Genomic DNA, 19,757 nt, shown 5'->3' on the forward strand with positions numbered 1-19,757 from the left:
TAGCTGTCAACCCTGAGTCTTATTTAGCTTCACAATGTCATCCTTTGAAGCTTACCTGTTGGCAGTCTCTTTTACCACCTGCCGTGGGTGAAAATGATCCCTCAGGGATTGCAGTGTTGCCTCAGGGAAACTCTCTGCATTGCTCTCCATGTAATTAAGCACATATTCATCAGCATCAGTGATAACAAATCTGTGACCAAACACTGGGGAAGAGACATTAAAGAAAGCAGTGTTACTTGTCTTTCAGCATGGGCAAGTTACTTCCTCATCCAGGAGAAAGCATAGTTTCTCTCTTGTGGCTGGGCTCAGGTTTGAGCGAGCTCTGCTGTTTGTTTCAGTCCTTCTCATGAGAATAGTTTCACTGACTCAAAGGGAGTTTTTCTGCCAGAAAAGCTGCTGCTGAGAGCAAAGACCCCATGCTTGGACCTACAATGACTTCCCCATTAGCACTGGTGTGTTTCTAAATATTTCATTATTACATTTATTTTCCTTACAGGATAGATTGATGGCCTTTGCGGTTGGCAGTCATCTGGCATAGCTTTAACCCTGCGAAACCAGCAGGTCCCAAAATGCACACTGAACACATACTATGAAGAACATAGCTCTTTTCATAATAATGTCAAAGGTCCAAACATTGACAGTGACAGAGTGATATGAATGTGCACCAGCTGGTGATCTGGAAACTCAAATGTGATGAGGCCCAGAAGGAACTCATCTTTCAAGTGAAGGAAGGTATATGCACCGTCCGTGCAATAAAAACATATCGGAGCAGACACTGAAAAGCAATGCTCAGAGTATTATCAATCCAGGCTGGATTTTACCTTCAATTGTAGAACCAATGGTGAAGTCAGAGGGCTCATAGTACATGGCATTCTCTGTAGTAGAGCCTGGTTTGGCAACTCTGGTCTTGCGTAAGTATTTGCCTCCAATGATGCCAGAGTTACGGACTGGGGGTTCATAGATGCTGATCATATCATTGGAGAGGAAATAAGAGAGGATGAAACGACGCTTTCTGTCCTCGGGGTTTGGTGATTCCTAGAGGAAAGGTAGTGGCTTTGGAAAAGAACATTTGAACAAGGTTTTTCTTTCCTGGGGTGCTTAGGAGTACCTAGCAATCCACTCATAAGCATCCACAGTTCATGGCTTTTTTTATATAGCTAACTAAACAAAGCACTTGATGTAGACCAAAAGCTACAGATACACTGACATATCATAACAAAGCCCTAGACACCATTAAGTATCTGAATTTCAAATTTTACTTGTGCTATTCAGGCTAACAGAAGCAGAATCTGGGCTGCAATGACCCAGTACATTCAGTATTTCCACAGACTGAGTAATCCAAGAGAAAGGAATATCATATATAGAATGATTCATTACAGAGAGAGACTGGCTGTAAAATTCAGTATTAAAGTTGTATTTTTCATTATAATGAGTGCCTGAGAGAGGTTGGTGCTGCTTCCAGCTCTTAGTCACAGGAAGACACTCCCTTGACACACCAGTAGCTTTACTTGCTTGGTTTAAAATTAAGTGGATCTGAACTCATCAGCTGTGACCTTTAGGATCTCCTGGACAATAGGAAAAAGAAAGCCCTTATTCACCCTAAGTGTTTGGAGAGGGCAAGCACCAGGCAGCACAGGAAATGCCATTGCTACCTCCGGATGTGCCAGAGGCTCCTTGCATAAACCAACTATAAAGCTGGCACAAAGGCCAGGGCCTGAATGCCATTGTTGTGTGTGGAAAGCACCATCCCCATGGACTCCCCAGTTTCTATGCTGGCACGTGGCTGCTCAGCTAGCACAGCCCCTTGCTGGCTGCTGTGGCCAGAACTTGCCTGGAGAAGAACAGGTGCTGGGAGCCAGGAGCAGAGACAGCAAGCTCATGCTTGTGGCAGCGGTTGAAGGCAGGCAGAGGCACAGTGCCCAGTTGCAATGCTGTTTATGTTAGGGCCATCTGTCACGTGCTGATGTCAGTGGGAGTTTTTCCATAAATGGCTGTGGTTTTCTAGCATGTCTATTTGGTACTTTCTGTCCTTGTGGTTTTTTTCTACCTTTGCGTCCTACTAACTGTCACAGCAAGTACACAATAACCCAATGGCATCCCCTGAGGGGCACTTGTGTTGGCCTGGGGAGCTCTCTTCCCACCAGCACAGAGGAGAATTTGCTAACAGCTTTGAGTAGGCTGTTCCTCTCATCCTTCTGACTCTACAACATAAGCTGGGGCTATACCATCACGGAAAGCACTTACCAGGGCCACCTGGTATCGCAGCACCTTGTGGTCATTCTCTAGCATCTTAATTACATCTTTCCGGGGAGGCTTTGGAAACAGAGAAAAGCAGCTCTGGAGAGAGTCTTCAAGGATGCCAAAACCATTATAGGGAGGAATTACCTGCATCCAGAGGAGATATCAAACACAAACAGCTGAAACTTAGAACAAGACAATATTTGCAAGACAGTTTATCAGAAACCATCTGTTTGGAAAGAAATCTTCTGTCACCAGGTAGCAATAGCTGTGACATCCTGCCCAGTAGAGATGCTACTAGCCTGGCCATGTTTTGGACCCTTTACTTATAGAAAATATTTAAAAGAATTAAGAAAATGGAAATTCAGAAAGCCAGGTGAATAAAGAGACTGGCTATACTAATAACTAAACTTTCCTGTGCACAGGAACTCAGTCATCTGTATGGTTACACTGTTAAACTAATCCACATCCTGTTTGTGGTCTAGGCCAGCTAGCACTGTAAACCATTCCTAGGCTTGGTTTGGGAGGTAACAAGGCCTGTGACCATCCTCAGGAGGCAGTTTGGACTCAGCAACAGTTTTGGAGGGTGAGGGAGAGTTTAGTAGTATGAGTGCAGTCAGACTATGCCAGCTGACTTTCCAGCCAAAACCAAACCCTAACACTGTGTAATTTTCTAGTATAGACAGAACCAGAGTTCTTCCCATCACTATCAGCAAGTGCTTTGTCCTTTACAGTAATAGAAATCAGCTGTTTCAGAAGATTTTCATTTTGATATGAATTATGACCATTCTTGTCTTGTCTTTTTCAAGTAACTTGCTCTTTTGTTTAAGCCAAACTTATCTACTATAGGTTCTTATTAAGCTGAACCTATACTTCACTACAAGAGCTTATACTGACTGCTTCCTTCCCTCCCTTCCTTAAGAAATTGTTTGCAGTACCTGTGGAACTTCCTCAAGTGGTTTCTTCTTTATTTCCACTGGCTGAAAGTCTGTGATGCCAAACTTGTCACAGTAGAAGTTTCGTGTGAACTCATCGCAATCATAGATGAAGAAGGTGCGTCCGAGGAGGGTGGTAGATTTGCCAACAGCAAAATCTTTAGCTGTGTACCACTCAAGTACCTCCTGATCAGAGATCTCCAGCACACAGCTTGGGAAGGTCTCTAAGAACAAGGGAATAAAAGGGAAAAAAACCAATCAGGTAGATGTTAACATTTTCTAGTGCTACAAAAGCAAGCTGTGTAAGTAGCTCCAGGGACCTGTTGGTACTGCTGTTCTGCCACGGTTTCCCAAAAGATAAAGAATGTAGTGATCATTTAGAGAACTTTTCTTTGGCTAAAAAACAATGACACTTGGAGAGTTCTCAGCAAAAAATCTCCAGACTCGGTGAACCTCTGACACAGGCACCACATATGCGTGTACCCAGCAAGGCACTTTAACAGAGACAGATGTGCTGGCCAATCTAAACTTACTTTTCTTGTCCACAAAGGTTTTGGGTAAGCGTTGGCGTTTTATCAGTATCGGGAATGGGTCTCTACCATCATTTTGCTTGTAGACTTCCCGAACCTCCACCGTGTCATCTGCCAAGTAGTAATGGATGATGTAAGGCCGATTCTCACCAAAGATGCTGTCAGTGTCATCCCACATGGCGTAGAAGCGAAGAACCTGGGGTGGAGAAAAAGAGGCAGAGAAGACAAATATGGATTAGAGTTACTAATCCTTTTGTCCAAAGGAAGTGGTTGAAATCAGTTGGGTGATTGGAGGCATCTAACCAATCTTCTCCAGAAGAACCAAGCCCTTGTTCTGTGGGTACTGGGATGAATGGGCTGCTAAGGCAGCAGTGGTAAGGGCAGCAGTGACCTGGAATGCTGGACAGACCTGTCTTACCTTGACAGCAGCAAGAGAGAGAGAACAGTTTATGCTAAGACAAGAAATTTAGTTCAGGAAACATGAGGAAAAATGGTGGGAGGAGTGATTAAAAAGCAGCAGAAAATAATTGCCCAGGAATAAGTAGGGAAGTAGCCTTAAGGGAAGTGATTTTTATAATGAAACTTAATACAGCAAGATAGAATCTTGTTTTGACTCTTAAACCTCTTAGAGGTTTCGTGGCCAATTCTTCACTACTCTTATGCTGAGGAAGGCAGAGAGGAATGCACTCAGCAGTCCTGAGGAGGCTGCATTCACTGCAGACCCCGTCTTGTTTCTGCGTAGTGAAAATACTGTCTTTTAATGCTACAGAAATCAAACTCCTCACACTGCAATGCTCAATAGTTCCCCAAGGTACAGCTCCCAAACAGACAGCCCAGTAGCCATTGCAGGCGGAGTTGGCCCAGCACAGATTTGAGTCACTAAGGCTAAACTCGCAATAGAATGGTAGGCATGGCCCAGCTTGCATCCACACAGCAAAACTGTCTTCTTCCCTCAAAACAGGGTGAACACATCCAAAACGGCAACTGAATATGATCCTGACTTATGCTAACAGCTAGATGATGTTCAGGAAGTGCTTGATGGATAGCTGGCCAGGGACAACATGCAGAACTCAGGTCATGTCCAGTCCTGTTTTATTTTCTAGTATAGATGTAGTCTATAGGGTTTCATACATTGTTGCAAGATGAAAAGAAGATCCAGGGGAGCAGGGAGAAGAGTGTTAGTCAACTGTGTGCACAGGGAGAATTCAGTCAGAGCAAGTGGCATTTGTGTTTGTCTGAAATTGTCCGCCCTGGCACCTGCCATCGATGATTTAGGGGAAGAGAGGAGTGGATGCAGCACACCCATTTGTACTAGAACTGCATCTGGCCGCTAACTTCCCGAGGCCAGTGGCTTATCTCATCCCAACAGAAAACAAGAGAGAAATGGATGATCTAGAGCATAGGCTCTGCAACCCAAAGAGAAGCTATTTACCAGGCACAAAGCCCAGCAAAACCGTAACATTTTGTTTCTCACTAAAGCCAGGAATGGAGCAAATCTAGAGTCTGTGCAGCAGAGTGAGATTTTTCAGAATAAGGCTGCAGACACAAGACTCAGGTTTCAATAACATATAGTCTGTAATACCGGTAATCACTACCAGCTCTCTCACCTGCTTGTCGTAAGTCAGAAACTGTTTCAGTTGGTCGAAATCTGACGGTGTGGTGTACTTGCGCATAGCCATCCGACGCAGTTCTGTGTAAGGATCAAAAACCATTTTCTCTGGAGGGTTCAGTTCAATTCCTTGGCTCTCCAGGAACACCTAGAAAGGTCATTTGAGGTATTAATGGTGCCGTGAGTTCTGAAGGTAAGATGTAACTAGAGATTACAGATGGGCTGAGATGAGTGTTGTCAGAATACTGCAAGATCATTCGTCACGGACCACCAGGTTGCAGGAGTAATTCTACTGCAACAGCAAATGGACTTCTTCCCTTTTTGGCCTTGGGAAGTGGCCCATGAAAACATTCAGCTCAGGAAGGACCTATGCAAACATCTCCAACAGGCATGTGAGACCACACTGAAGGTTCTCACAAGGCAGGTTCACACTTTCACAGTTTACCTTGATCTGAAGAAAGAGCAAAAAAGCAAACTGAAAGATTGCAAGCAACCTTATTGTGAAAGCTACAGATGCAGACTACTGTACTCTAACAGGTCTGTCCACCTGTAACTCCCAGGGTTCTTTCTGTCAGTGTTCTTTGTACAAGCAACGCACCTGCGTGAACAGGTCACAGTTGACTATTCGGTAGGTCCTGCCATACATAGTGATGTTCATGCCCCGATTTAGATCCTTCCAGTGGTAATGATCCCCACGGTCATTCTTGGGCACCCGGTGGCGTCTCATAAGTTTGCCTTGAGGAAGACCAGAGTTCTGCACAACAGGTTCTATGACGGACATGCTGTCATCTTCCAAGTAGTAATAGATACCCACTTGGCGGATCCGGTAATTCTCTTCTGCAGAGAGAGGTACATCTTCCTGGAAATAGGCATCAAACTTCAAAATCTGCCAAAGGGGCCATATAGCAAAGGGAGAGAGAAAGAAACAAACTGAATACCATGACTAGTCTATTAAGACCAATAATATATTTGTAATTTGCTTTGGCAGTGCAAAGTTAGAGGACAGTAATCTACAAAAGCATCAAAGACAACTGTAGCCTAATCTGTGACTGATGGCAGAGGCACCATGAGGGATTTTATCAAGACTTGCCTTTTACAAATTTGGTATGCATTGCACAGGTATAAAAAATACAGTCTTTTTCCCTACTCCTTCTAGATCACCTGCTATTTCACCTGTTGCCAGGTGCTCAGTTACTGCCAGCAATCTAGTTTACTGACACATATTACTTTCTTTACTATTGTCAGCTTTGCAGACCCTGACTTAGGGAAGCTATCAGGAGATTTTAGTGAAGTGTTCAACCCATCTGTAGATTTTAATATCTGAAGTCACATCTATTCAGCACTGAAAGCAAAAGCTAATCTGTCCTTGAGAAACAAGGAGACAAATCAGCCAGTCAATCACAGCTCCTGTGCTCGGCAAAAGTATGAGGAATATTCCCTCCAAGACCATTTAATGCCCCTAAGAGGATATAAGCGGCCAATCGGGCCTTGCATATCCAGCCTACATCAACCCAAAGGCCTGGGTAATTAAGTGATGATAAAGCCAGCAAGCTCCTACCAGCCAGCAAAAGTGCTTTGAAAGGGACCATGACTTCCCCCAGCAGCACTGGGGCCCCTGCTGCTACTCTGGCTTGAATGAAGGGCAGAAAAGTATCTGACAGATTAACCAGCAACATCTACATTAGTCTGAAGGAACAGCCTCAGTAATTAACATAGCACATCTGTTGCCCAGACTGTCTCACAGATGGGCTGAGGGTTGGCTGCAAACTGCCTTACCAGGCCTGCCAGACAGCGTGTAAATCCCCACACGTGCTCAAGTCTGCTGAGCTCACATGCTCTGCAGCCACTGCTCTGTCCGTGGCTGCGGCTGCACTTGCGAGCTTGCGGTCTGTGCCACTGGCAGAGTTAAAATCAAGGGTCAGCTCAGGACTGCTCCAAGCAGACACATAACCACCTCCTAGTCTGATACAACCACCAAGATGTAACACAGGAAGCACTAGTGGAGCAGTATGGGCTGTAACAGGCTGTGGTGACAAACACAATTATAAATAGATAGACCACAGTTAAACCAGTCAAAGAGGGTCCCCAGTGCAGACCGCCTTTTACATTTTAAGCTCAGTTACAATTTCAATGTAGTTTTGGAAACACAGAAGGCCAAGCTGTGACTTACAGGGCAATGGTTACAAACCGAAGCTTTCCAGAGTTAATCAAACCTCCTTTCCAATGCCTGCTGGAAATGCTGTAGCGTAACTTGTGGGGAATGTCTTACATCGTTTACGTATTATAATCCTCCCAAGCAAAGAAAGCCTCTTTCAGTCTGGGGCTCAGCTGTCTCTGACTAAGGGCTATGGCATCTGAAAACTGCTGTACACTGTCCCATGAACCCTAGAGCTGACTGTTTGTCTCTGAACTTGGCCAGCAATATTCCTGGAATAAGCTTCTTTATACCTTTTTGTCAAAAGCCACGTGCGCTGGTATGAAGCTGGAAGGTGGAGCCTGCCTGGCTTGCCCATACGTCAGCGTGGGTCTCTTGTTGGATAATTCATCTAATTCAGCTTGAGAAAGCTGATTCGTATATAGTCGCTCCCTGCCAATCCCCACTGTGGGCAGCCGTGAAAAGGCAAATCCATTTTTGTAGCCCAGTGTCTGGGACCGATGAAAAGATGTTTTCTGTAGAAGGGAATCCAGTTGTTAAAATACTGCATGCACTTAGTAGATACAGCTACTGAAAGCACAGAAAAACAGTAAGAGTGTAACATCCAGAATGCCCCCTCAGCATTTTATTATAACCTACCGCAGCAGTTATTTACAATCAGATTTTACACTTAGGTCAAGAAGGCTGAAAAAACATTAAGTGACTGGAGGAACAAAGTATCAGAGTGAACTCAAATCCTAGCACTGGCACACACTTCCCAAGAACTCAAATCACTTAATTTACCTGTTGCCAACGTTCTCCGTGCTGAGAATGGGGTGACAGCACTCTATCTGCCCCAGCATTTCTCTCACCCACTCTTTGCTCCCTACTTTGTGTTATGGCAGTACAGAGCATCATGGGACCCCACTCTGTTATTGCTGTACGGTGCTGTGCACCCCTCTGTGTTTTCCATTGTTATTTATTTTGTTAACCCTCTCCTGGGGATGATGCTCATAGGATTTTCTTTGCTGGGCTAAATCAAGGTGTGTCATGCTCACAGAACTGCAATTATGAAACATACCAAAGCATGTTAGCTGTTTCACCACCTCTCTCCACAGTCTGTGCAAGGGTCACACATTAAATAATGACAACAGTGTAAGACCCTATAGCAGACTAATTAGAAGCCTGATAAGACAAGAAGAATTCGATCTATGTGAGCACTGTATAATGCTTGGCTGTAGGATTCACCGGTTATTTTTTGTTTTGTTGGTTTATTCTCGGGTTTGAGCTTCCCAAAGCCTTTTACCTATCTCTGCTATCTGCCTCATGTCAGCTACTGAGCCATTCTTCAAGCTAAATAATTACCCAGATGGCACAGGTAGGTTCCTGCTTTGATTAAGGACACACAACAAAAAAATGTCAGAGCTGTGAACAGGATCTAATCTCTGTCAGTGCAGTCCTGTTCTTCACTACCGAAGATTAGGATCAGACTTGAGTGACATCAAGCTATTCAACTTGCTGTACAATCCACCACACCTGGTACTTCACCTGCAATTCTGAAAGCATTTGAAATAATGCATGCCTGGCTGGCCCCACTGGGCTTTCAACACTTAATGCTCCAGAAAAAGCAGGAGAAATTGAGTCCTTGATAATAAAATCCCTGGCTTTACCTTAACTTTTGCCAAGTAAAACACAGTTGTACGCATTTCTAGCACTAAAGAAACAAGCTTCTGCTCCTTTTCCGGACCCAAACTTGCAATCAGTCTAACCTCTGGCATATGAGCCACTTCTCCATCCCCTACCTCACTCCTCATGGTTAAACCTCTAATCTTATATACACCTTCAAGGCCCCCACTTGAGTTTCACATAATTGCCTGTTTTCTCTTTAAATTGGTACTACAGATCTTGCAATGCTGTGGAGAGAGCGGTTAGGAAAACAGTTCAGGTGAAAAGAGTTTACTGAAGACATGTTAGCAGACCCTCTTAGAAACATTAGCCCTGCCACAGAACTGCCATTTCCTTCTGTTAAATAAATGCTAAGAGAAATCTGTGGGAAAAATATTCAAGGAAAACCAGGAAGTTTGTCTTTAAATTGGGCAATATCGGTGTTTGTCAGAAGTACGCAGGCTTTTAAGGGCCCACAGTTGCCTAAAGAAAACACCTCATAAATTCATAAGACTACTAGAGTTGATAAGCTCTCCCAAGTGAGCATGGATGCCAGATAACATCTCACAGCATCAGGTGACTAATGTAAATTTAAAAGGGAAAACCCAGAATGTAAACTCCTAATCTCAGTTGCTGCCAGTCCATATCTGAAGAAATTCCATTAAGTACTTCTTTTGCCAAGTCTATAACACTTCATACAAACACCATTCCCCCTCCCAGTGTCTCTGTTTCTCCTGTCACATGAGCACTGAGCAGTAACAATACTATCTTATTTGAACACAGAGGTTTTCTTCAGCACTTCTCAGCATTCACTTGGAAAACAAGTATTGCAATGGCCATTTCATAGACTGGAAAACTGTGGCAAAGTGAGTTGATAGCACTCACTAGGGCTCATCCTGAGGAACACTGCAAAACCATTTCTGGAGTACAGATCTCCTTAAAACATTACCAATAGTTCAATACTTCAAGTTACTTTAAAGTAATGATCTGCTCTGCTAAGTCCCATGGCTGTTTCTTACGTACACACAGCACAGCTAGAAGTCAACAGAAGCATTCACATGACTAAAGCAGGTAGGCTTTTACTGATAGAGGAAATAATATTTTGCTAGGGGCAGAAATTTGCATTGCAGATTTCCAAGACATCATAAATTATATTGAGGAAATAATATTAAGCTGAGATAACCTTTATTACTGCATGATTAAGAGTATTCGTTAGGAGTAAATGACTCCGCTTACTGTTGAAGAACTCAGTCATCACTGAGTTTTAGAAAATAGTTTGACTGTTCATGCCAGAAGGCACTACTAAGACTGGTACGGTGAGAATTTATCCTTGGGTGGCCCTAATCCACACATGAACAGATAACAGACAAGACAGGGTCCTATTTAGGAAAACAGAGAAAACTGGGTTCCCACAAAGGCATCCAGAATGATCTGGTCTGGGTTTACCAAAGCCCATCATGGCACAGTCCTCATCAAGAGCACATCATATCAGACAGGTATTAGTGACAATACCACCACTGGTCTAAGAAACCTAGGACAGTATCTTCCTAAGGGAGCACTCAATCCCTTCAGTGTCGCTAAGATCCTTTAGAGGTTCCTCCCCTCTCCATCTGAGAAGCAATCAAGAGCTACAGAAATTTCTGTCGCAAGGATACCTATGAAATACTGTAGTGTCCTCTAGAAATATCAGAAAGCATTGCAGTGGCAGGAGATGGAAGGGAAGCTTTTCTCCTTGTAAGAATCAGCATTTCCACTGGAAGATTCAATGAGATCTGTGTCCTGGGAAGTAAAGAGGCTCGGTGAGTGAGATGGGAAAAGCAGAGCAGCCTGGCCTGAAGTGGGGCTCACCATAACTTGAGAAGATTTGGCAAAGGGTAGACTGGATTGGTAAGAGGTTCTCTCTTCTGTAGAGCACAATCCAGGGGACATATCAGGAAGACACGGAAGTGCTTGTTCTAGAAGTGTCAGTTTTCAATGGGACAAGGAGTACTGCCCCAAAGCATGTGTCTTCTTTTTTTCAGTACAGCATATCCCATCACAAATGTTCACACACAAGTATATGAGTTTCCTTATCCTGGAATACCAAAGCATACTGGGGCCCTGTTCTGATGACCAGGCAACTTCGATGTATTGGGAGGGAACAGAGGGAAGACAGGGTCTCACTTGGAACACAGAGCCTTATGGAAATGTTCGTAAGGATATTAAGCTCCAGGGAAATCTAAGGCAAGCCCTGGTAAGGCAAGTTCCCTACAAAAGCCTGGGAGTATTGCTTCTGAGGGAAGCAGTCAGGATATTGATTTCTCAAAGTGACATTGGTAGCAATGAGCTGAAGTCGAGCAATGGTATCAGGACTTAAGATCTTAGTTCCTCAGGGAGAAGGAAGGGCAGAGCTGTCAGCTGCTCTGAAACAGTACTGGAAGAAACTCAGGGAGTATCTGTTCTTGTCTGTGGTACTGCTTCCTCGAGGATATTGGAAGGATTTGGGGTTTTCAGATCCTTAGTGTGTGGGCCAGTGGGAATGGGGAAAAGGAGAGGCTGCTTACTGATTTAGTATCAATTCAAGTGCAGAGAATGAGGATGAGACCACTTCTTCCAAGGAACCTGGGAGCAGCTGAGAGGGTTTCACTTCCTTGGGATGATCCTGGAGGCTGTGTTGATATCAGTTCTGTGGAGGCATACCAGTTCTCTGAAGATTATCAGGTTCTCAGGTTCCACACCATTAGTTTCCTACGGACTATCAAGGATTCAGTTCTCCAGGCAACACTGGGAGAGTATTTGTGGAAGTATCAGAGCTTCGGAGGAGGGTGTATCAGGAGGGTATTGATTGCACAGGAGATTGGCGACTTCAGGATGTTATTTGTGCCTCTAAGGGTGGTGGAGGGTCCAGGACATAACTGTAATGGGATGGTTTGGGGGATTAATTCCTAGTGGAAGACTGCTTTAGGTTTGGGCAATGTTGGTTCTCCTGGGTATATCAAGACTGTTGAGGGGCTATCATGTGAGTTTATGGGTCTCAGTTCAGGGCAGATTCAGAACAAGTAATAGGTTCAGAACACAACCCTTTGGGAAAACTGAGATGGCTCAGAGAAACAGTAGTTTTCCTGGGGGAATCATGTTTCCAGACTGTAAAGTGAGTTTAGGGATACTCCTTCCCTTGGGGTATCACATGAACTGGCAGGGGAGCTACTGGATGGGTTCAGGGGTAATAAATGTCCACGGGGAGAGTCTGCAGGTAGTAGTTCTGCAGTTATAGAGAAACTTTTTGTGGTCTCAAATGAGGCTAGGGGAACCTACCTCTCCAAAGCTATCAAGACAATTTCAGGGGTTATCAGATGGGTGAAAGATGCAATGGGTTCCCTGGGGACAAGCTTAAAAGTACCAAGTCCTCTGGAGGGTGGGCTTAGGGATACCTGGTCCCCTGGGAACAGACTTTCAATTACATTGGGAGAACTTGGGTGTATCAGGTCTGCTGTGGGTAGGGGTCAGGGGATACCAGCTGGGTTGAGTGAGTTCAGGTCCCCGAGATGTGAGTTCAGCAATATTTGTTGGCTTTGGGAAACATCAAGACCTGCTGGGGGCAAATTCAGTGGGTATGAAGTCTGCTGGGGAGCATCAATGGGTTTCCAGGGCACCAGGTCCCTTGGGGGTCACTTCACAAGGTGCCAGGTCCCCTGAAGGGCTTCTGGTGAGTTTGAGGGGTAGCAGGTTCCCAGGACACCACGTTCCCTCAGGGATATCAAGTGAATTCTGGAGGTAACAGGCCTTTTGGGGGAATCAGAGAGCAGTCTGAGGGACAGGAGGCTCCCTTGGGGTGGGTTCAGGAGGTAACATGTCCCCTGGGGTAATATTAGATGAGTTTAGGGGCACCAGGTCTCCCTGGGAGTTAGAGGAGGGTCTGAGGGAGAACCAGGTTCCCAGAGGGGGTCTTCGGAGGGTACCAGATTCTCCGCAGGAGCTGGACAGGGTGCAGGTCACAGACGAGCCGCTGGCGCAGGGCGGGGGTGTGCAGGCCCGGCTCTCAGGGAGGCACCTGCCAGGCCAGGGGCTTGGCTGCATCCCGGGGGGGGGGCGTGGGCGGGGATCTCCGGGATGCAGGGTACACCGGGGCGGCTGCGCTCACCATGGGATCCCTGAAGGCATAGCCCGGGAGGAAGGGCAAGCCCGGCACCGGCTTCGAGCTCATGGCGGCGGAGGAGACCCCTCCGCGGGCTACGGCGACGCCGTCTCCACGGCAACGGGCGGCTGGCCTGGTGCGCAGGCTCGCCGAGGGGGGGCGCATGCGCGCCGAGTGGGCCGCGCCGCGCCTGCGCAGTGAGCCCTGGAAGGGGTTGCCATAGCAACCAGAGGGCGGGAGCGCGGCCGGGGCGCCTCTCCGAGCCGCGGGGCGGGGGCTGGGGGAGTCGGGCCGTACCCGAACGCCGGGGAGGGGGCTTAGGGCGCCCTCGTCCTCGCAGTGTGGAAAAGGGGCGGTGTCGGGAGCTGTGGGAGGCATTAATCCTGTTTTCTTAGGGATTTCGGCACACTTCGGCCTGCTCCAACACAGGCCGCCGCCCCGTGTTCCTTCTCCCCCCTCACAGCCAGCCGGCGCCTCTTAGGATCCCGCAGCGTCAACTCAGGCTTGACTCTGCCAGGCCCTCACCCCCTCAGCACAGCTGGACTATGTCAATGCTATTAAAATCTCTTGGCCTCCAAAAGGGGTGGTGGCATGCAGGCTGCTTTGTGGGAGTTGTCCCTGACCTGTGCCATGACCCGGGAGAGGAGTAGCTGTGGAGGGCCAAATCCATGGCTGGAGCGCTCAAAACATCTTAAAAGGAGAAGTGATTGTGCTGGTTTATGATTTATACAGTATGTATATTAGTTGTGAAATAGTGGGTTTTGTAATATGCAGCACTGACGTAGTTCCTGTTACAAACACAATTTTTACCTCTTTGTGAGGAAGCGGCAAAAAGCAGCAGCAGGGGAGCCAACAAGGAAAATATGGTTGTGCAAAAGTCACCCCCACATGCAAGAAAGCTAAGTCAATCACCACTGAGAAAAGAGGGTTTTGTATGTCTTTCCCTTGGTGTCTTTATCAGCAGTACACAAGACAGGCCAGGCTGCGATTCAAGGGCAGGCAGCAGGATCTGAGTGTTTTGTAAGCAGAAGTCAAGCAGACAGAAATGCAGCCAGACTGTCTAAGCATGGTATGGGAGAGAGAAGAAAGCCAGCCGGTGGGAGATAAAGAATGAATCTGTTGAGCTTAGAAAGGAAAATAATAGAGTGAAGGCCAAGTAGGGCTGAAAGAGCTGGATCTGAAAGACAGCAAGCTGCTAATGTGACTGCTGACTCAGATGCAGGTGCTGGCACCGAAACACTCTCTTTGATTTCTCATGCTGTGATATCCAAGCACTGTTTAGCAGGTTTCCTGAACTTAGCAAAGACCAGGGCCTTTCTCAGAGAAGGAAACTTGCCTCCATGGGCTATGGGTCATCCTCTAGGAGAATGACAACAATTTTTTAACAGCTGGGTGGCAGAGTACCCCTGTGCACAGCTCGCAATGGGACAGGGGTGCTGCTGTCCTGCTCTTTGCGTGAGTGGGGAACTAAGGCCAGGGGACTTGTCCAGGGTCACGAAGTATGCCCTTAGGCTCTGAATGTGAGCAGGGACAGGATTGGAAGACTGTGGTCCCAGTACATTCCTCCTGTGTGTTTTAAGGGAGATTAAGCAAAGCCATAGCAGAAGCTGGTACTTTGAAATAATGACCATAAAGCACTAGAGAGGAGAAATGGGGAATGAGGAATTAAAAGCGGAACTCAAAAGATCTGAATTCAGCTGCATCTTTGATATCAATTTCTGTATTTGCAAGTCCGACTTGCCAAGGTTAAGACAAGCCTCTTTAGCCTCCTATATCCCCTACTGCCTACTCCTGAAAGGGAAAAGGAAGTCTTTATGAGGCTCTGCTTTCGTGGCGCTGGAGGCCTCTTCGGCCACAGATGAAGACATCTCGCCCTCTGGTGGGTAGAAACACAACAGTACAGAAGCCTTGGTCTGCATGTTACAGTCAGAAGTAATAATTAAAATTATTAGTGTAGTGGTAATAGACGGGAAAAGAGCAGATTTTTCAGAGGACTGAAATTCACACCAAGTGTACATCCTGGGGGAAGGGGTATGTACATGATCACACGCAATCCTCCCCATAAAGAGGGTTTAAACTAGTGAAGACACGTGAAAGAGTTACCAGTAGCCCTGTCACGGAGCGATGGACAGGGCTGATAAGCAGAGGACACAGAGTGATGTGACAGAAAGGGACCACAAAATCAAACAGAACAGGACTTAAGCAGGGTCATCTTCAGCACTTGCATGTAAGCAAGGACGTGCCTGGAAGGCACCAGTATGGAGAAATCCCCAAAACCCAGTCTGGGAAATCAGTATGCTGGGGTGTCTCTCTGAAATGCGTGTACAGTAATGCAGACAGTGTGGGGACCACGCATGAGGAGTTAGAGATCTGTGTGCAGCTGCAGGGCTACGATCTTGCTGGGATCAGGAAGATGATGTGGGATGGCTCCCACGACTCAAGTGTTGCAATGGAGGGATACAGGCTCTTCAGGAAGCACAGGTGGAGATGAGGAGGGGAAGCTGCCCTTTGTGTAAGAAAACAGCTGGAGTGCATGGAGCTCTGCCTGGGTGATGAGCCAAATGAGAGCTTATGGGTAAGGATTAAAGAGAAGACCAATGTGGGTGACCATGTAGCGAGTGGCTGCTACAGGCTGCCTAACCAGAAATAACAAGTGCATAAGGTCTTCTACAGGCAGATAGGAGGGACAACATAGCAGGGCATAAAACAATCCAGGAGGTTCCTGGAGTGCAGTGCTGGTAACTTCCTCCTCCAAGTGACAGAGGAGGCGTCAAGGAGAGGTGCTTTGCTGGGCATCATGTTCCCTAACATGGGCTTATTGGGGATGTGAAGGTCAAAGACAGCCTTGGCTACAGTGACCATGAGATCCTGAGGGGAGAGAGGAGGGTAAAAAGCAACCTTATAACCCTGGACTTCAGGAGAGCAGACTTTGCCTCTTCAAAGACTTCCACCTGCATGGTAAAGTCCCATGACATAAGGCCTGGGGAGGAGCAGGGCCCAAGAAATCTGCCTGACGTTCAAGGATCACTTCCTTCAAGCTCAAGAGCAGTCCATCCCAGTGAGCTGGAAGCTGGGCAAAAATGCCAGCAGGCCTGCGTGGATAAACAACGAGCTCCTGGCAAAGTTCAAACACAGAAGCAGCATACAGAGGGTGAAAGCAAGTACATGGATACAGAGGAATACAGAGACATTATCTGAACATCCATTTCCAAGGTTAGGAAAGCAAAGCCCACCTGGAATTTAATCTGGCTAGGGATGTCAAAGACAACAAGAAGAGCTTCTATAGGTACATAGGTAACAAAAGGATGACTAGGAAAAATGTGGGCCCATTGCTTGGCAAGATTTGGGAGCTGGTTACACGGAACATGGGGAGGGTGAAAAGAGGACACAGCCAGGCTCTTTTCGGTGGTGCCTGATGCCAGGACCAGAGGCTGTGGGCACACCCTGAAACACAGGAGTTCCCTCTGAATATCAGGAGACACTTTTTTACTGACTGGCACAGGTTGCCCAGAGAAGTTGTAGAGTATCCACCCTTTGACTCTTCAACAGCTGTCTGGACATGGTCCTGGGTAACTGGCTCTAAGTGGCCCTGCTTGAGCAGAGCCAGATAGCCTCCCTTCTAACCTCAGCTATTCTGTGATTCTGCACAGCTATCAGCAAGAAGAACAGAAGTTCTAGGTTTATTTCATGTAAGCTCACATCTGACTCACTGATATCCTTCTGTCCATCAATGGTTGTGTCCCTTTGGTTTAATTTTAAGCAGGCACTGAAATGTTGTGCTTGAACAGGCACTTGTATTCGTTGCTTGGCCACTAAAGCTGCACTGCTTTGGTGCCAGGCCACCAAATGAGTAGATGCTCACCTCTGATAGAAATTAAGGAAAACTGGACACCCACGGACTTTTGTGGATAATAAACTTAAATCCCTCTAAGCAGTGTCAGAGCAGCCATTCTGCACCTTCCTTGTGAAAAGGGAATGAAATCAGAGTTACTGTGAAACCTGGAAAGTGCTTTGAGATGCACAGCTAAAACCACACCCTATTGTTCATTACTGTTATAATTATTACCCAGTCTAATATATCCACTCTGTAATTATTATCCACTTTTCTTCCTAATGATTCATAACCTTCTGTAGTTGTGCATTTGGGAATTTCACACCACACCACTCGTTATGCTTTTACAGATTTCTTTTTTTTTTCACTAGAATTTTTAAATAATGATCAGTACAGTACAAAGCTTAAAATATTATCAATGTTTTCAACAACACAAAGTCAGCAGAGGGAAGTTGGGAAGGGAGTGGTTAATTTCTAAAACTCATACCCTTCCCTGTTCCCAGGGAGAAAAATACAAGTTCTTTTGTATTTCTGTTTAGTAACAAACAGTGCTTAAAAATAATCTTGTCAGTAAAAGACGTAAATTACAAGGCACATGAGGAACCTGTCCTTGCCTTTTACACAAATCATTAGGCATAAATACAAGTTTAAGGCACCTCTCTCCATCCTCCCCTTCTGCTCTGTACACCAAGCAAATTCTGTCAGTGGCTATCAGCAGTTAAGAGCACCCATGGACCGGCAGACAGCAGAGGCTGCCTGTGAGCCTCAAGTTCCTTCAGGATGAATCCTGAAAAGGAATAGCATAAGGCACATCGGGATGAATTCTCAGTAGTTGTCCTCTACAGATCCAGATTGCAAGATCTGCAAAAATACTGTCTCAGGACCAGAGATTCCTGGGGGAGAGGTTTAGGACCTTGGTCCCTTCAGGATCTCAGATGTGCTTAACCTTTGGTGGTCAGCTGTTCACCAAACCCTGCCTCTGGTACACCTCTCCCAGCCTTGCCTCCTTAGAGGAACATCAGGATGGAAGGAGGTGTGCTCCAAGCAGTAAGCCCAAAGAAAAGGCCTCGAGAGGCTCTTGGACAAGCTGAGTGTTTATCACAGCAGCATTTTTACTCTCTCTGACCCAGCCCTGGTCTCCCCCAAATCAACAGCAAGGCTTTCAGGAGGGAACTGGCAGCCACTTTCCAGTCCCGGCCCAGCTGAGGTGCAGGAGACTGCACAGTATATGGAGTCTGCCCAGGTAGGCAGCCAGGTGCATAAGGCACAAGGATGAATTCCGGGGATGAGGGAAAGAAATAAGCTGGTTGGAGGAAGAGGAGGAGGATGGAGACAAGGATGAAGAAATCTCCAGTGTTGGCGAGCCCCTTGTGACACAAGGGTGCATCCTCACAGCAGCAGCGATCCATATTGCAGTTCCCTGCTAAATCAACCCATCATAATAACCAGGAGGTCAGCTCCAGGTCTGAGTGCAGGGCCGCACGGGGACATGAGTGGCTTCACCTGAGGGGTAACATGAGAATATGTAAAAACACCACCACTGACATGCTGTCACTTCTGCTGGACCAGGGAAGAGAAGACACAGAAAGAAGAAACAGAAATACCTCAGAAAAGCCATGCAGGCACCTGCTCTCCCTGCCTCTGAACTAGACAGCATTACTGTACTCATCCTCCTTTGACAAGGGCAGGACACGTCATCTATTTTCAAACCCTTAGAGAAGGAAATGCCTGGATGACCCCTTCCTTTGGTTCCAGTGTAACTCTAGGTAGCAGCAGAGCAGGGTTTGCTATTAGCAGTGATGCCCACTCCCTCTCAGTTTCAGCCCCGAAAGGAGCTCTGGACCAGCCTGGTTTACTTGCCTTCTTGCACAGGAGCCCACTGGTACTGTCCAGCCAGACCCACACTCAGTGGCTTATTCTGCTTTACCGCCACAAAAGCAAGGCAAACTGGGCTGTGAGAAAAAGCACTGCTCCCGCTGGAAGTCTTTCCCCAAACTGGGAGAAGACCCACAGAGACCATGGAGGGAGCAAGACCATCAGGGCAGCTAAGCTAGCTGAGTAACCAGCTGCTGTGCAAGGAGGAACTGCCGCTGGCCTCCACTCCAGCCCTTCCCTGCAGGCAGCAGTGTTGTCCAAATGAGCTGGCTGAAAGTTAAAACCAGCAGAAAATTACTGACGTTTTTTTCAGTAGAATTTGTTTTCTGCTGGTCTGTCTCCTGGCACCAGCTTGCTCTGAGGTGAGATGAGCTTCTGTGCATGGGAAGGGGTATGATGAGGTTTAAGTGGGACCATCTCCACTTGCCAGCCCCCTGAGGCAAATCTGCTGTTAGATCAGCACTGTAATGTCAAAATGCACTGTAGGAAATGAAGTAAGTAATTTCTAAGCTGGACTGGATGTAAAACAGGAGGCCTAGGGTGATGAGAAAGGGTGGACTAGATGACCTCCTGAAGGCTTTCCTATGATTTCTTCTCCTGTACTCCAAACTTGCTTCCCTCTCCCTTCATATTTAATTTGTCAGTAGGGACATGAATTTCAAATCTGTCTGCAAAACACAGGACACAGCAAAGCACCTATTAATAGATCTGTTTTCAGAGACACTGTTGTCTGGCCCACTTTGCTCCTCCAGCAGCATAGCACTGTTTCCTTCAGGCTAATCTTGACCCAACTAGGAGGCTCTGAAGATATAAAAGCCAAAGGCA

The 19,757-nt window shown here is 46.5% G+C and overlaps 1 protein-coding gene across 1 annotated transcript in view; it reads right to left on the minus strand.

Moving 5' to 3' along the window:
- The window catches only part of EFHC1 (EF-hand domain containing 1), a 24,991-nt gene extending 5,334 nt beyond the window's left edge, over positions 1 to 19,657 (minus strand). The window contains exons 1-9 of the mRNA XM_080389594.1: positions 13,232 to 19,657; positions 7,761 to 7,982; positions 5,911 to 6,198; positions 5,311 to 5,460; positions 3,707 to 3,899; positions 3,177 to 3,397; positions 2,245 to 2,385; positions 822 to 1,035; positions 56 to 203 (exon numbers count right to left, since the gene is read on the minus strand). Coding sequence (XP_080245720.1) covers positions 56 to 203; positions 822 to 1,035; positions 2,245 to 2,385; positions 3,177 to 3,397; positions 3,707 to 3,899; positions 5,311 to 5,460; positions 5,911 to 6,198; positions 7,761 to 7,982; positions 13,232 to 13,603 — 1,949 coding nt within the window. The 5' untranslated portion in view covers positions 13,604 to 19,657. The remainder of the gene's footprint in view (positions 1 to 55; positions 204 to 821; positions 1,036 to 2,244; positions 2,386 to 3,176; positions 3,398 to 3,706; positions 3,900 to 5,310; positions 5,461 to 5,910; positions 6,199 to 7,760; positions 7,983 to 13,231) is intronic.
- Between the last annotated feature and the right edge of the window lie 100 nt (positions 19,658 to 19,757).

The sequence above is a fragment of the Falco punctatus genome (assembly GCF_963210335.1).
Source record: "Falco punctatus genome assembly, chromosome: 5".
Taxonomy (NCBI): domain Eukaryota; kingdom Metazoa; phylum Chordata; class Aves; order Falconiformes; family Falconidae; genus Falco; species Falco punctatus.